Below are 16,990 nucleotides of genomic sequence, written 5' to 3'. Positions count from 1 at the left end.
ACATTAGTAATGTTGTTTCTGTGTTATCATTCTGTCAACTGTCAACTTCTGTCGACTGACTGACATTAGTCAGAAGCCAGTGGGAGGTAGAAATGCTTTAGGAATAATGTCAGCTAGAAATGCGGATATCAAGGAGATCTGTCATGAAAATCAGATAAAAGTCAAAGAACAGAACTGAGACACTCGGGCAGGCTGACAGGCTCCAGGCTTGAACTGTGACCTGATACCACTGATCTTATCATCCAAGCAAACAAACAAACAAGACAGGGCATAACAATTAGGCTGAGTGGGATTAAAGAGTTTGCTGGTGGCAAACATTGGATTGGGCTTAATATTGCTCTCATCATTTGAGAAAACTTCATATCTCCTGCATGTGAAGGTAGCGCACGAGGACATTTGTAATTCTAGTGTTTAGTGTTTCTAGGGGGAAACGCTAAATGCTAAAACTCTGAAAAGCTCACATAGCTGCAGGCTTTGGGGGACACAGAGCCCCTGCCTTATCTTTGTTGTTTTCAAAGCCCCGTTGACTGTTATTGGCCAACAGGTGCTCAAAGTGCAGGGTCATCACGACTGTATCAGACCTCTCCACCCACTCTCGTCTCAGCCCCCACTGGGCTTTCCCGAAATTCTTCAGAAACTCGAGCAGCAGACACTGTCCGCAGGCAGGACTCTGTGTGTGTGTGTGTGCGCGCGCGCGTGTAATTAGACTTTTGGGAGTCTTTCGGGAACAGGGAGGCGGCTGCAAAGGTCCAACGAGGTTGGGGGGAGTGACTCGGAAAGAGGGGGTGGCTGTGTTTGCGGTAAAAACAGCAAATCACTGTAGCAGACCCCCTCTCTTACAGCTACTTGGTACCACGCACATCCCTCGGTGTCTCCCTCTCTCTCTCTCTCTGGGTCCGGGCCCTGGGGTTGTAAGTCCGTCCTCCTCCTCCGGTGCAGTCCGGTTCGCTCCGCTCGTGTCGCTGCTCGCAAAGCACCGACTCTCCTCTGCAGCCATGGCACATATCCTTCAGCTGTTTGCTGTCATACTCTCATCAGCTCTCGTGCAAGCATCGGCCTTGCTCAACGACACGTAAGTAAACGTATATTTCTAACGAAACTCATGCATGTCATTGTGCAAAAGTTTGGCTTGCCCCTCGCGCCAAGACGCGTCCAAATAGTTGCACGAGGTGGTGTTGGAAAAACTTTATTTTAAAAAAATGGCACGCGCAGCTTCATCATGTATTTGGCACTCGATTCTGGTGTAATCACGAAAAACCTGCACCATTCCACTGGTGAGGCAGAAAGTCCAGTGTGTGGCCACAGGACAGTGTTATGCAATGAGCAAAGACTATGTGTGCGTGTCTACGCGCATGTCCCATCTGGTACAACTTACCAGCTTTTGATTAATAACCTGTTCTAGCGCTTTACCTGAGTAGAGTGTAAATAGGACATGATTTTCATGATACTGGAAGGCCGAATAACATTTTCCATCCTGACTTTTTTTGCTTGCTCTAAACTTTAATCATCATGGCTCGCATGCCTTTCATAGTTTACACTGGGAGTCAAATGACTTTTCATCATTGTGCAACTTTCTCTCTGGCAAAAACAGCATCAATATTCTCAGCAGCACCACCCAAAACTCAATTAAATGTGTCCTTTATTTCTCATTGGCAGCAGCAGGCCCCTGTGTGCCAAGCAGCGTCAACACAGAGAATCCAGCAGAGTGCTTCGTTAGAAGCTAGATATCATGGCTGTTGCTGATGTTTTCCAATGTTCATTTGCACATGTAACCTATATGGGCCTTGTGTGGTTGTTTGGATGAATATGTCCGCTGTGCAGGAAGGATGGCGTGGGGATACAGGAGTTACTGGAACTCTGCTTCCCTTTTGATTCCAGGGCTGAAATAAAAATACAGTGCACACAGTTTCTCTAGACTATATGTGTTGTGCACAAGCAGGTACATTAAGAAGAAATTCATAATGGGGAGTATTTCTGTTACATACAGTTAGGTCCATAAATTTTTGGAAGATGACTGATGTTTTGGATACATTTGCCTCTCTCTACCACCACAGTGGATTTTAAAATAAAAACTGTTGCTTTAACTGTTTAGGAATTACAGTCACTTTCCTTCATTCACCCTTTTTCATTTACTGTGTGTTCACACACCGTTCTGTATTTCAGCATAGTGTCTTTTGTCCTGTCTTCCTCCCCTCACCCCCAACTGGTAATGGCAGATGGCTGAATACACTCTACATTTCTGAAACAGATGAAACCAAGATGAAGCAAAGCAACGTCCCATTATCGTTTGTCAAACATCGTGAAGGGAAGTTATAAAATGAGTTCATGCATGCTTGTTGGCGCTCTCCCAGACAGCTGATTTTCACTTATCTGGATCTAGCATTTTCAGTGAGATAAACTTTCATCACACATCCAGGTGACTTTTTGGAGTCCTACTGAAGAAAAATACACCCAGATGAACAGAATCGACCTTCTGGTGTTACAGAATGGGCATGCAGGGTTGCCAGTGGAAATAAATCAACACTGTTTGTTGTTGTTGATGTGACAGCTGATAGATTCAACAAATACTGCAAACCAATCAGGCTTCTCAGTGAAGACTGGGCTATGCAGGAATGACATTTTTGCAGGCCAAATCAGAACTATAACTCTGGTTCCCTCCAGAAAAAGTAAATTGTATCCTTTTAATGTTTGATGGTGTTTTTCAGTACTGGTTCCAGTCACCTAGCCATGTTGTGTGCTTTAACAAACATCTGTGACCGAATGAGTCACTCACTGAATTTCAGTGTGTTGCTGTAATCGAATGCTTTTAACTTCTCACGTAGCGGCTTGTTAGCACACTCCTTCTCTTAGAAGCTACATAATTCACATGCAGGGTGTTAACTTTTATGTTGGAGAACAAGAAACTGATTTTGTTTGAGGTTAAATCAAACTCGTTCACCTTGAAACAAAGAAACAGATGATGGTTGTTAGGGCTGTGCGATATGACCAAAATCTCATATCCCGATATAAGAATTCTATCGTCCCGATAACGATATAAATCACAAAAATGTAACATTTTCTGTAAATTCTGTGAATCTCGGGCAGCTCGTCTTGCGGGAAGTGTTTCCTGCTGCGCGTCATATAGCTGGAGTCGAGTGTTTTAACCGATGCATGAAACTATAAATTTTTAGGCATAAGTTGTAACAGCCGCTGTTTTCTTTGTGAGTATTTATTACACGGCGTGCTGCGGGGCAAAGCCTGTTCTAACGTTTTAGTCTAAGGTTTATTTTTTAGCACCTGGCGGCTCTTTCTTACTTCTCATCCGTAAATAATCTGCTCTTTCACGTGATTCAGTTTATTTTGAAAAGTCTCAACAGGATCTTGAGCTTTATTGTGAAAGGTTTATGTGGAACATAAACAAGCGGACACGCGATGCTGTTACCGTCGTTGTTGCTAACGACAAAGCATAAAAACAGGCGCTTGTCTGTCCGTAGTGTGGTTATATAAAATATAAGCGAAAGAGAGAACTTTAAGATATTAATATAGCCACTACAGTGACCATCAAAATGATGAAAAAATATTGCCGTAAACAGTTTATTTTGCGACACCACGAAAAAAACGATAGCGTAAAATTAAACGATAGACGTTTTTATATCGTCATCCGATATATATCGTTATATCGACCAGCCCTAATGGTTGTAGGATTTAACCCTGCGCCACACTCATTTAGTTCTTTAACTGGACCATTTATCAGCTAGCTGTAGCAACACGCTAGAAGTTTGTGCTTTTTAAACATTAGCGGTTATCTCTCTAAATCAAACGTGTGTTTAACATGGAGCAAGGTTGTACTTTTTAATGCTTGGCGTTGTTTTTCTCCTAGCTTTTCACTTAAACAAGTGCTAACAGTTTGGGGGTTTTTTTTAATGAGGGTACTTTCTTCTTCTTGCAGGATCTATGCAGTGACTGTGAGTTCGCGTGTGGCTGCAGGGAAACAGGAGACCCTGTGTGCCCAAATTCACGGCCTGACTGAGCCTGTGCGCATGGTCATCGGCCTCACTGAGGGCTCTGTCACAATCTTAGATGAGCAAGTAAATGAGGACTTCTACCGCTGCCTAAACTTCCAGGTCAGATCCAAGAAAAGCACAAAAGAACTTGTGAATACTCAGACTCCCACTCTCCACACTTCCAGTTTCATGTGGGGGGATAGTTCAGGATGAGCGGGGTCCTATTAGACCATAGCCCAGAAATACACATTTCACTGGGTAAACATTTTTCTTCTGGAATATTTCATTATGTTTTCGATATAAAGGGATTGAAATTTTAATTGTAGCACTAACCACATGGAAGTTTCTGTTTGTGAATTAAATCTGCTTCGTGGTTATCCCACGCCATCACGCCAGAGTGTAAATCATAAACAGACCAATCAGCTCTAGCTCCTAGTGTTTTATCCGTGAAACCAGCTTCCTTTTACAATAAGAAGTGTTCTCTTTGTTTCCTACACAGCTGGTGTAAACAAATATTCACTCTGATTCATTAAATACTGTCTTCAGAACGTCCTCTGGCTGAATTGCAGCTGTTTTTCGATGATGTACCTCCAGTATGACTAATCGCGAACAGTGATTCGTGGTATTTACAGTATTTCACTTTTTTTAAACCAAAAAGCTTTGTATTGTGTTGTTTGTAGACAGTAAATGCACCAGCGTGGTTTCCAAGCAGAATTCCTATCACCATCCATTAAGCTAATGGCTTAAATCTTGGCACAAGGTTGGACCTAATTATCCTCCCGGCGCCATGACTGAGACTGCCAGCCTCAGTGGGTTCTCTGCAAATTGCAGCTCTGCTTTATGTCACACCTCTGCTTGCTGTTACGCAACTTGCAGGCCTTGCTCCATATTGATGTGGAACGACCCGCCGACCCAAATAGCCTCTGTGACAGTAGCACTTAGTTTCACTTTGTTCCTGCTATTTGGCCCTGTTGCAGGACTGGTTTTTGTCTCTAGGCACAAAGACTGCTTTCTGCCAGAGGCTAGCTATGTACCTGCATTGCTCTGGAAGCCACCCCTGCGCTCAGTCTCACAACACACATCTGAACACAACAGTCTTTTTGACATGTCTGGAAGTGGTTCTGGTCCTTGTTATGTAACAGCAGCATTAACAAGTGAAAACATGCAGTGTGACAGCATTTCATAATTAACTGTGTGCAACATTGTTCCCTAAGAGTAGCACAGCTCAGATGGCTTTTTATGACACGTTTAATGCAAAAGTCTTGAGCTGCCACACATTTTGCGTCCAAGGAACCGGGCCAACACTGTCACTTTTTAAAGTGGTTTTCAGCATTAGTTCTTCAGACTTTCTGAAAGTCTTTCAATGTGTTTGGCTGCACTTTCACCCATTTGCAGTCTACACTGTGTTCTGGCCATTTTCAGTGGAATGTGTTTTATTTATTTTTTCACTTTATTCTAACCTCTGACTCATTCATGCATGAAAAGGAGTGTAACACCTGGGACGAACCAATGTAGTCTACGTAAAAAGGCTAACCTGGCAAAAAAAAAAAACAATTTAAAATTATATCTTGGTTGTTTGTTACTCAAAAACAAATCATTTCTTCAGCTGTGTATGTATGTATGTATATATATATATATATATATATATATATATATATATATATATATATATAATTAGTGTGTATATCTTTGAAAATAAAAAGAAATGAGCGGCGGCTCAAGACTGTTACACAGTGCTGTGGAGGAAAAGTACAGATTGTGCTCTGCATGAAACCTTTTCCATCTCTGACAAATGTGTGTTTGCTGGTGTTGCAGGTCCCTGTAGTACGCAGCCGAACTGTGGCAACAGTTTATGTCAATATTTTCCATGAAAAAAATCTGACGAGCAAGCATACCAAAGTCGTCATCGAGCCTCCAGCTTTCATCCACATCGTCCGGACTGATAAGCCCATCTACAAACCTGGACAGACTGGTAGGTGGAGTGAGTGTGAAGGTGTTGGAGCTGTTGTGTGGTAGAAGGAGCGATACGCTACTGCAGCGCCGTCTCATCTGCACTGCTTACCCATTCTGCTGCGCTTGCACATTTTTGGTCTGATATATCTGCATAACGCTGAGCCACCACTTAATAGCTTGATAACTTGAGGGTTGTTTTCTGTTCAGTGCACAGAAGAAGGGTGCTTTCCTAGAGAGAGGCTGTTCATATTTAAAGTAGGAAAGGCCTACACACTGAGTGGGTGAAGAGAAAAGGAGTTTATTTGACCACTTAGCAGCCTGCACTAGCACTCGACGGCACTAACTCCTGAATAACTCTGATTAAGATAAGATGATCTAGCCTAGTGTAGTTTAACTTTTTTTTTTTTTTTAACTCTTTTGGGTATTCTGCAACTTGTTATGACAGTAAAACAAGTTTATTTTTTAATAGCGTTGTCATAGTGTTTCAGTAAGGACTCATAAATGATGTTATGTTTCATGAGTCTGAGTAAAAATCAAAAATAAATTTGGCCCATATAACAGTTTATAAATTGGTGTCAGTCTTAACAAAATGAGCTTGTCAGTCAGCTTCTATAAACACGTTCAAAGCTATAACCACAAGAATACTGTAACATATATTTTTAACTAAATTAATCTGTCTCATGCTTTCCATTTGCAGACACAGGTGATCCAATCAGAAGCAACATTACACTTTACCGTGTCACTGTGAAATCAGCTTTCAGTTGGTATTATTTGGCCAGCTAAGCCACGCTCACCAAATCGCACATGGAATAAAACATGGCTGTAGCTGCAGCGTCAGAAAAATGAACCCGATACAGAAGAGTAGGGATGGGTACCGGTGTCCGGTGCCATCTGACATAAACGGTAGTAACCAGACCGAAAAGCTTTATTTCGGTGCTTTTTTTTTCCTGAGCCAATTCTAGCCAATCATTTTACGTTTCCGAGGATAGTAGGCGGGTCCAGGTACGTACGTTCTTTTAGAGCAGAGCTACAGATTAAAAAGGCGAAGCGGTCAAAAGTCTGGCTGTACTTCACAGCAAAAGATGCAAACTCAGCAGCCTGCAACAAGTGCTTTAAGCTGGTACTGTGATACTGTCAAAGGAGGTAACACCTCGAATCCGATGAAACACCTGGCGACGCATAGCGTTTTTTTAAAGCCGAGAAATGCGCCGTGTTTGATAGCTTGCTGCGAGACCTCACACCGAGCACATCTACTGCGGGTGTGGTGCCTGTTATCGGACCCGGAGTTAGCAACATCCCCCAAGAACCCGAAGAGTAGAGTCCTGGCCCCTAGCCCTGCCAGTGTAGCAGAAATGATGAGGATGATGATGGCAGCAGCAGCCGTTCTTCTCTGCGTGAGTAGCTTAATGTTGTTCGTGTGTAATTTACGTTGAGTAGGCTAACCACGTTATTACATTAATGCATGTAAGGTGAACTAGCAAACACCGTCGTAGTTACATGCGGCTGTCTTCTTGTTTGATGGCAGATACTCCCTTCACCCTGGCCAAAAAGGCTAAAATGACCAAAGAAAAAGTGGAAAATAGTTAAACATGAGAGGTTTTTGGACAAAATTTGTGTTTTTTCCATTGTTTAAGCACTGCTTCCAGCCAAGAGTGATACCATATATCCCCTATAGCTGAAGAAAAGGCTAACATTGTTATCTTTTTTTACAAAAAAAACAGCTGAACATGAGAGGTTTTTGGACCAATTTTGTGTTCTCCATTCTTTAAGCACCGGTTTGAGCACCGTTTAAGCACCGGCACCGTTTCAAAAGTACCGGTTTGCCACCAGTATCGGATAAAACCTAAACGATACCCATCCCTACAGAAGAGCCTTAAACCTGCATTCTGTCTGAAGACCACCAGGTGGCAATAAATTTAGTCTGTTTTGTAAATCTAAGGCTACGTTCACACTGCAGGTGAAAGCGCATCAAATCCGACTTTTTTGACCCTATGCGACCCGTATCCGAATTATTAGGCCATATGTAAATAACAAAATAACTTTATAACTTCAAGCAAAATTGGGAAACGTAAAGTCCGACACAGTCAAACAATACTGTTTGCTCTGGGTCTAAACAGAGCGCGTTGTGTGTGACGTCTTCTTTTGCGCATGCGGGACGCTTTGAGGGTTCACACTAGAGCGCGTTTGCTGTCACATTTTATTTGTAGTTTGAACAAACAGACAAAAACATCGCATTTGATCAAAAAATCAGAATTGAGCATTAAGACCTGCAGTGTGAACGTAGCCTTAGTCATACCACATTTCAAAACGGAAGATCATTGGCTGTGTCACAGTCACACCCGCCTTTCCTCAACACATCCATCTTTCCTAACCAATGGCAGAACCACTCAGCTCAAGCTGAGGTGACGTCATCAGTAGCTAATCCTTAAAAATGTTTTGGATTTTTTTGTTTTTTTAATGTATTGCCTACAACAATAGGCAATACATTTTAAGATATATTTTTCTGTGTAAAAAAGGCTAACAGCAACCGTAGACTAATGCGATACATATTCCAGGTCACTGAAACTCGGGCGGTGTTGATCTGATCAGTTAAGTATCAGACAGGGTTGTTAATGAAGGCAACAACAGGTGTGCTACAGGGACAACAATGAGCCAACTCCAAAAGGGGAAAGGTTTTACAGCTGAAGGTCACTGACGTTTTTCCCTCTTCATCTTTTCTGACTGTTTTCCACTAGTTTTGCATTTGGCTGGGGTCAGTATCACTACTGATACCTATGGAGCTAGTGTTATTAGTATTCCAGTATTCTTCCTGAGTGTACCAGAATTGTCAGGTCCACCGCAGGTGCCCAGATGAGCTTCAGGTTCAGCCTGAGCACATGTGACAGTTGTAGAAGGGTGTGGGCTAGCCGTGGAGAACATGCTGCCTGTAACATTGTTCTGCATGACTGGAGGCGTATCCATGGAGGGACACACAGACCTCGACAGCATCCTGACTGTCATTAGGAGCCATTCTCAGACCCTAGACTGGTACACAACAATGCCTGGCAGGATGAAGGAACTGATACCGTGGACTGGCACCACGTTCACCTGACCGAAATCCAACACCAACACCTCTGGGACATCATGTTTCAGTGATTCCCTGGTGCTGATGTGGGAGGAGATCCTCCGGGATGTTGTCAGGCATGCAGACAAGCACGTGGGGGTCACACGAACTGCTGAGCACCGTTCTGAGTTGCTGCATTTCAGTAAAACAAACTCGTCTTCACCATCATTCACTTTGATTTTCAGGGTTTTTCTTTCTTCAGCCGTCTGCAGACTAATGATTTTCATTTCCATCAAATGATGGGGCATCCTTTCCTAACACGGTGACCAGTCTGTATCAGTATAGATATCAACATGATTTATTCATTTTCCCCCACTGAATCTGACATGTGCCTCTAATTCATTAGAGTATAAAGAGAGACTCTGGTGCTTGCATACACTTTTAGCTTTGCTTCGCTTCTTTTTAGTCCATCTGTTATCACCAGGATCTTTTTCCCTTTGTCTTCTGCTTCCTCTCATTATCCACTTGTGCAATAACTGAAAATACAGTATAGTAATGTATTTTTTTTTCTTTCTTTTAAAGTCAAATTCCGGATCGTCTCCATGGATGCCAATTTCATCCCTGTGGAACGAGTGGTAGGTTTCTATCCACTTGTTCTCGTCTGTCAGAATCATGTGCCGCTGTGCCATTTGTGGAGTCATTTCAAGCAGCGAACTTGATAATCTGCTGTGATTTGTAGCAGGCAGTCAGTGAATCTGAAGAGTAAGGTCTATTTTGGTTCAGGAGAGTGGGAGGTGAAAGGAAGGCTGTTTGTTGATTTTGAAGACAGCGTGGGTGTGGAGCGCTGTGTGGAGTAGTGTGATAAACATGCTGTCAGAGTTCATTTGGCGCACACTACATTTGACCCAAACATCTGAATCAATAGCGGCTCAGGGCCTTTTCCGTTTTTTGACGAGAGGATGAAAACACGACTGCACGCAGTCGACGTGAAATCCGTTCAGATGCATCACATGATGAAAGTAGCTAGCTTGAAGGTGGTAACTCCCACCAGCTGTAGTGAAGACGTGGCATTGTGAGACTTTATCTGTCGTTATGCATCTGCTCTTTTCGGCACTCTGTTGGAGATGTAAGAACGAAATAATTGAGGCCAAAATATCACGTGTGTCAAGGGTTTTACAGAGGAAGACTGTAATAAAAAGCCGTGGAGGGGGACATGTGTTGTTTGACTCTTATCGTCCAATTAGGAAATAAGACCTGGCAGTGGTGGTGTTGTTTCAGGGTGTGGCGCCTTCACGTCTGTCACCGGGACACTCAGTGCTATGTGCTTGCTGAGTAATTGGGTTCTGCTGTGTGATCTGAACCGGGAGCTACATGCATACTGACTAATAAAACTTGAAAGTCATTGCAACATTTATCAAGAAACCTTACTGATATGTTTCTAATATATTGTCCTTATTGTGTTAATTCTGTGTGCAGATAAACTAAATGTAAACTCTTCTTTTTTTCTTTCAGTATAAAGAAGTGGCGCTCCAGGTAAGAAACACTCAAATTGGCATCTCTTCTGGAAACTGCTGACATGTCTCTTTCGCTCTTTTAAAAGATTTTGCCATTTGTGCCTTCTGTAAGAGTAACGGCAAAGATGCAGGCAGGAAATGAGGCGATGGAGGGAGGGCTGTATGACATGTAATTAAAGTGCAGAGGACTGCTCACCGGCACCCTCCCCTTCCCCCCCATATTTACTTTTTCTTCTCTGGGGTGGTGCTGTTTAAGAAGATATCCAATCTACAATATTCTGTTGTAGATTGGATATCTGCACTGCATTGGTTGTGAAGACTAAGAAGGACTTTAGCTACCTCTGAATCACAGAGCTAATTACACAAGCCAACCATCAGGAGGAGGACTATAATAGGTTCTTTTCTCCAAACGAGAGCTCGTTAAGATAAATGTCACTCCAGTCAGTTTGGGCAATGTTTGGATTGCACTGGTCCCTCCTGCAGGAGCTTGTCCTACTTCCATGCCTGGCTCCAGGAAGCACTCTGGCATGCCCGTCTCAGATGAGGGATCGTGTGTGTGTTGTTTTTTTTCTCCCCATGTCACAGGGCTGACCCACAATCCACAAAGAGCAGAGATTATCTGGTGTCTGGCTTGGAAACATCTCTGTGTGCCCCAGCAGAGGAGCTGGAGGCTGGAAGCTACGACCTCGTTTGATTTGACATCCCTAAATAAATTCTCCTCTGTCTTTACTCTGTGTAGGATCCTAGCTCAAATCGCATTGCCCAGTGGCTGGATAAATCTGTTGTTGGCGGCATCCTTGATCTTTCACACCCCATGATTCCTGAGGCTGTACAAGGAAGCTACACCATCACTGCCTTGACAGACAAGGGAGAACAAATATCCCACAGCTTTGACATCAAAGAATACGGTGGGAGGAAACAAATGAAGCATCTTCTCTTATAGACCAGAAATAATTACGAGCTCAGTCTATGTAAATTCTCAGCTGCGGGGAGATCTGACTCTGTTTCCTTTTCTCTAGTTTTGCCAAAGTATGAAGTGAAGGTTCATCTGCCCAGTGTGATTACCGTCCTGGATCAGGAGGCAGCACTGAAGATTTGTGGAAAGTAAATGTCCCAGTTGAACAGAAACTGGTGTTCTTGTCTGTGTTGGTTCAAGGAAATCCACACTGTGAAGCATCGCAGCTGGGCAGCGCTGGTGCTAACAACATTGTCGTTTATTACAAAAGATGGGTCTGGATTTGTGGGAACAACAAACTGCCTGTAGCAATGATGTTTTCCTTATTTTGTCTGTACTTTGATATAATAGTACTTTTTACTAGAGGAATTTCTGAGTATTTATATAATTCATACTATTAACAGTGGCCAGCTGGGAAAAGGCAAATATCAAAAGCTAAAAGATCTGAGGCTGGCTAGACTCTGTACCAGTCATGTTTCCGGCATAGGTGAAAATTATCGTTGGCTGAATGACCTGACCTTGCTGGCATTATCATCAACAACTAACATGATCCGGCCGTTCCCGTTCCAACAAATCTCATCTTTGTATGTTTTCTTAACAGATACACGTATGGGAAACCTGTTATTGGTTCAGTGAAGGCACGGTTCTGCAGAAACGCCATCCGTTTCTTCTGGTTTTCATCTCCCCAAAACAAAGACCTCTGCAAGACCTACGAACTAACTGTGTGTTCCAGATGTTAACAGAGACGCTAACTGTACTGCAATCAGTCCTTTACACTGATTTACTTTCTTGGTGTTCACTTTCTGTGATCTTCTAGACGGATAAAAGTGGATGTGCTACACAAACTGTGAACATGACGGCGTTTTCTCTCCACAAGAACATGTACAGTGACACGTTTGAGGTGACTGCTGAGATGGAAGAGTATGGCACAGGTAGGCAGATTAAAAGCCGACTGTTCATCAAAGTAGCACAGCGAATTCCTGATGACCTGCTATCTGTATGCTAACTACCGTCTAGGCGTCATTCTTAAAGGCTACGGGCAGACCAGCTTCACCTGTGACATCAGAACTGTCACCTTCGAGGATGTACCTGAGGCATACAAGCCTGGCATCCCGTTTGAAGGAAAGGTAACCAGACTCATCCTGCTGTCAGGACATTGCACAGCAGGATTCATGAGCTTTTCATCTGATCAAACCGTGAGGTGGACGTGTTTCTGCTGGAGCCCAAAAGATTCGAAGACGTGAATGACTCTAGAATCTGGACGATGTAACATTGCATTTGTTACAATGTAACTAGATGTATGAAATGGTATTTAGGGATGCTTTGAGTCATGCAGAGGAAGCTAATCAAGGACAATAACAATCATTATTATGGAGATGTGTGAGTCTTGTTACAGCTTCTTACTCTGTCTTGTTCACAGATCAAAGTCATTGGTCCAGACAACAAGCCTGTTGCCAATGAGCCAGTGTACTTGTTTGTTGGTAGCTCACTAAAACTAGCGCTCACCACAGACGTGAATGGCGTGGCTTTGTTTTCTCTGGGCACGTCTCTTTGGAAGGACACTGTGCATCTGAAGGTTGGTTGCTGCTGCTGCCTGCACTTAAACATTCATCAGTTATAAGGTCGATAGACTTATAGCGATTGATCACATCAGTCGTACTGATCATACAAATTACAATGTAATTTCATTACATTGTAATGAAATTAGTTACTTTTTCAATATTTTATTATTTTCAAGTGTCTAACCCAGTGTTTCCAAACCTCTTGGAGCCACGGCACATATTTCACGTTAGAAAAATCACACGGCACGCCACCAGCAAAAATATCACAAAAAGCATATTGATCATTTTTCCCCGCACATCAGGTATAGCGGTATTGGCTCAGTTTGTCCCCAGTTACCTTTTTGCTTCTTCTGACCACTATTCATGCTAGGGCCTTCATCTGGGTCAGAGTTTTCTCCAGGAGCAGGTCAGACGGACTACTTTCAAATATTTATCTATTGCTATTATGCGCTGCGCTGTCTCAGTCACAGCACGACTATTATGTAATTTCTTCTTCATCTTCTGTTTTGCTGGCAGTTGGCAACCGATTTAATTAGAGCAGGTAGTTGTAGTCCTCTAGTGGAAGAGAATGTAATTGTTCTGCCCATCACGGCGATCACTTGGAGTACTAATCAGATGGAACCAGATAATCTTCCACGGCACACCTCATCATTTCTCACAGCACACTGGTTGGGAAACACTGGTCTAATGTGAAGAGTAGGAATTTGATATTTGACCTCACTTTGTCAACAGGCGAGTTCAAAAAATACAACGGAGCATGACCATTATGTTTATGGTTTGAGGAGACCAAACTACAGGGCAAGCCACCACCATGTCACAGCGTTTTACTCCAAGAGTAGTAGTTTTCTGAAGCTCATGCAGGCCAGCAGTAAGCTCCCCTGTGACAGTGAAGCGACTGTGCGTGTCCAGTACATCATACAGGGAGAGGAGCTGGAGAAAGGGCAGGAGGTCCTCGACTTCTTTTATCTGGTACGTGTAAGGGATTGTGACGTGACCCCACCCAGTGTTCATTGAAACACGATTTTGGTGATCTGCATGAGAATTGCTGTTTGTAGCTTCAGTCTGATTTTTCTCTAAAGACTTTTGTGCACACGTTTGAGATGTATTGCAGATATACATAAACTCAAACTCATAAAGTGAAGTTTCTGTTTGTTTTCTGTCTTTCTTTGCAGGTGCAGTCCAGAGGTTCAGTAGTGCAGCATGGTCGTATCCCAGTGGCTGTCAAAGTGGGAATTGGTAATTTTGAAGTATAAGTCTGTGATTTTAGAGGCAAATGTTAAAATATCAATACTACAATCTAAATATCAGGAGAGCAAATCAATATGCTCTCCTGATATTTAGATTCCTATGAAAAAAGCCCCCTAAAGCTGCATCAAAGCATGTAGGGGTGAGGTTGGGGTGGTAGAGCAGGTCATCCACTAATTTCAGTATTCTACTATTAGCTATCTAGCCCTGATGTCCAAAAACTATTAAAGATTGCATCAGTGCACTGATATATACCTTTAGTTATCATAAACAAGGCCATTTTATGTAATGCTATGCATCCACTTTGTAATGTGGAGTACAGTATGGGTTGTCCAAAATGGTCCTCAGTAAATAGCATTATATTTATACATAAGAAACATGGGAGGCGGATGACCTGTGATGACATGCGCACAGCCCTGCCTGCACATATAACCCTGTCATCACAATCATTGTGGCTCAAGAGTTGGCAGTTCGTCTTGTAATCGGAAGGTTGCCGGTTCGAGCCCTGGCTTGGACAGTCTCGGTTGTTGTGTCCTTGGGCAAGACACTTCACCCGTTGCCGACTGGTGGTGGTCAGAGGGCCTGGTGGCGCCAGTGTCCGGCAGCCTCGCCTCTGTCAGTGCACCCCAGGGCGGCTGTGGCTACAATGTAGCTTTCCATCACTAGTGTGTGAATGTGTGGATGACTGAATGTAGTGTAAAGCGCTTTGGGGTCCTTAGGGACTAAGTAAAGCGCTATACAAATACAGGCCATTTACCATTTATTTCTCAGTTCTTACGCTTGTCACCTCGTTAAGAACACCTCTGGTGAGTTGGGCTAGTTAGCTTTGTTGTCTGCTGACTTGAACTTAGCTTAACTGCCCATTGGTGTTGGCCTCTACCACGCAGTTGGTGAGTAGGCTACCTGCGGAGCGTTAATTTCGAGTTTTCCTGTGCAGCCTTTTACTTTGCGTTTTGGAATGGACTCCAAACTGAAGCGAGCAAAGCAGAAATCTTCTGTTCACCCCTGTCCTTCCCTGTCCTCAGGGGTGCAGTTTCTCTTTGCACGACAGCAACCAGCACGATGCCTGCCCTGTCTGCTTGGGATCTTCCATGCCATGAGAGTGTTGACGGAGCCCAAAGCCTGTGCCAGGTCCGCACTCGACCCTTTAAAGATGGGTGACATTTATGGAAAAGGTGCTGGGACGGACGGCTGTCACACAGCATGACCCTCGCTTCTTTGTGTCTGGAGCCCCAGCTTCATCCGAGTCTGAAGACAAGGATTATCGGGTCGGTGTCCCCCGCAATTAGCTGGGCTGACCACATGGAATATGTTGATGGGTTAACCGAAGACGAGCTGGAACCATGCAGGAGCGCCAGCATATCATCGTCTCCCCAACGATGACATGCTGGACATCAGCCTGGACATCCATGGTTTGTCGGAGGATGAGCAGGAGAGCCCGTTCTCTCCTGATGGCATAAAGTCGTATTGTCCCAAGGTCATTCCTGCAGCTTATAGCTCAATGGAGTTTGAGTTGCTGAGCTTTTGCTCCCCTCCTTTTGCATCTGAGGGGCAGAGGAGGATGCATTCTCTTTGTCCAGTGCGTGTGCTACGCACCTACATTGAGCGCACTCAGAATGTGTGTTTATGTGACCAGCTGTTTGTCTGCTTTGCTAATCCAGCCAGAGGTAGAGCTCTGTCTAAACAGGAGCTGTCCCACTGGATTCTAGAAGCTATCTCACTGGCGTACAGCACCAAGGGTCTCGCTTGGGGGTGAGAGTTCATTCCACCAGGGGGATGGCAACCTCATGGGCTCTTTTTAAAGGGGTGCCTGTAGGTGATATTTGTGCGGCAGCTAGTTGGACATCACCGCACACTTTTGTGCGGTTTTATCGGTTGGACATTACAGCCCCTTCGGTGGCTCATACTATCCTTTCTGCTGGGTCTACCGCTCACTAAGGATGTGGTGGTCCCATTCCGGTTCGGTGGCTGCTCTGCGGGGCGTGTATATATGTCCCATACTTATGTGTTGTACTGAGTGAATCGACTGAAAGGGACGAACAGTTATATCTATAACTTCTGTTCTCTGAATGAGAGGAACGAGGTACAACACAAGGTGGCCCCACTGAGCAGTTTGGCTCGGTGAAGAGCGGCTATCGAACTGAGGGATGACTGTGATGACAGGGGGTATACAGCCGGGGCTGTGTGCATATCATCACAGGTCATCTGCCTTAAAGGCGTGAATAAAGGTTTCTTCAACCAGGACATGTGAGGGCGTGATATGCTATACTTAAGTGTTGTATCTCATTCCTGTCCTTCAGGAAACAGAAGTTATAGATATAACTGTTCGTTCTTGATTATCTAATTATATTTTGCAAGTTTAGCTTCATGCTAATAATGTAGCTGATTTGCTCATTAGTCACATGACTCAATATTATCTTGTTTATTTTGATAATTGCTGCCATGCTTTCTTTGGTTCTTCCTCAGTCAACAAAGGAGAGATGTCCGTGCCGCTCACTCGGATGTCAGACCTGGCACCATTTGCCCAGGTGGTAGTTTACACTTTGATGCCCAGTGGAGAGGCTGTTGCTGACAGCCATGACTTCCCTGTTCAGCTCTGCCTCAATAACAAGGTAGTACATTACCACATTAAGACCTCAAAGCCACTTGGGAATGTAGTGAAGTGAGGATGTGTGCATTTTAGAGAGCTAACATAAGGATAGGCAGACTTAATCTGTTTTCCGCCTCGGTATCTC

At 43.8% G+C, this 16,990-nt stretch overlaps 1 protein-coding gene across 1 annotated transcript in view; it reads left to right on the top strand.

Moving 5' to 3' along the window:
* The first annotated feature begins 638 nt into the window (after positions 1–638).
* The window catches only part of LOC134640553 (alpha-2-macroglobulin), a 53,711-nt gene continuing 37,359 nt past the window's right edge, over positions 639–16,990 (top strand). Inside the window, exons 1-14 of the mRNA XM_063492447.1 lie at positions 639–1,072; positions 3,929–4,103; positions 5,799–5,955; positions 9,562–9,614; positions 10,492–10,512; positions 11,233–11,401; positions 11,513–11,597; positions 12,050–12,170; positions 12,266–12,380; positions 12,466–12,575; positions 12,869–13,024; positions 13,743–13,979; positions 14,183–14,246; positions 16,722–16,867. Coding sequence (XP_063348517.1) covers positions 996–1,072; positions 3,929–4,103; positions 5,799–5,955; positions 9,562–9,614; positions 10,492–10,512; positions 11,233–11,401; positions 11,513–11,597; positions 12,050–12,170; positions 12,266–12,380; positions 12,466–12,575; positions 12,869–13,024; positions 13,743–13,979; positions 14,183–14,246; positions 16,722–16,867 — 1,686 coding nt within the window. The 5' untranslated portion in view covers positions 639–995. The remainder of the gene's footprint in view (positions 1,073–3,928; positions 4,104–5,798; positions 5,956–9,561; positions 9,615–10,491; positions 10,513–11,232; positions 11,402–11,512; positions 11,598–12,049; positions 12,171–12,265; positions 12,381–12,465; positions 12,576–12,868; positions 13,025–13,742; positions 13,980–14,182; positions 14,247–16,721; positions 16,868–16,990) is intronic.

The sequence above is a fragment of the Pelmatolapia mariae genome, linkage group LG14, assembly GCF_036321145.2.
Source record: "Pelmatolapia mariae isolate MD_Pm_ZW linkage group LG14, Pm_UMD_F_2, whole genome shotgun sequence".
In the NCBI taxonomy this organism is placed as follows: domain Eukaryota; kingdom Metazoa; phylum Chordata; class Actinopteri; order Cichliformes; family Cichlidae; genus Pelmatolapia; species Pelmatolapia mariae.
This window is presented reverse-complemented; position numbering and strand designations above follow the sequence as displayed.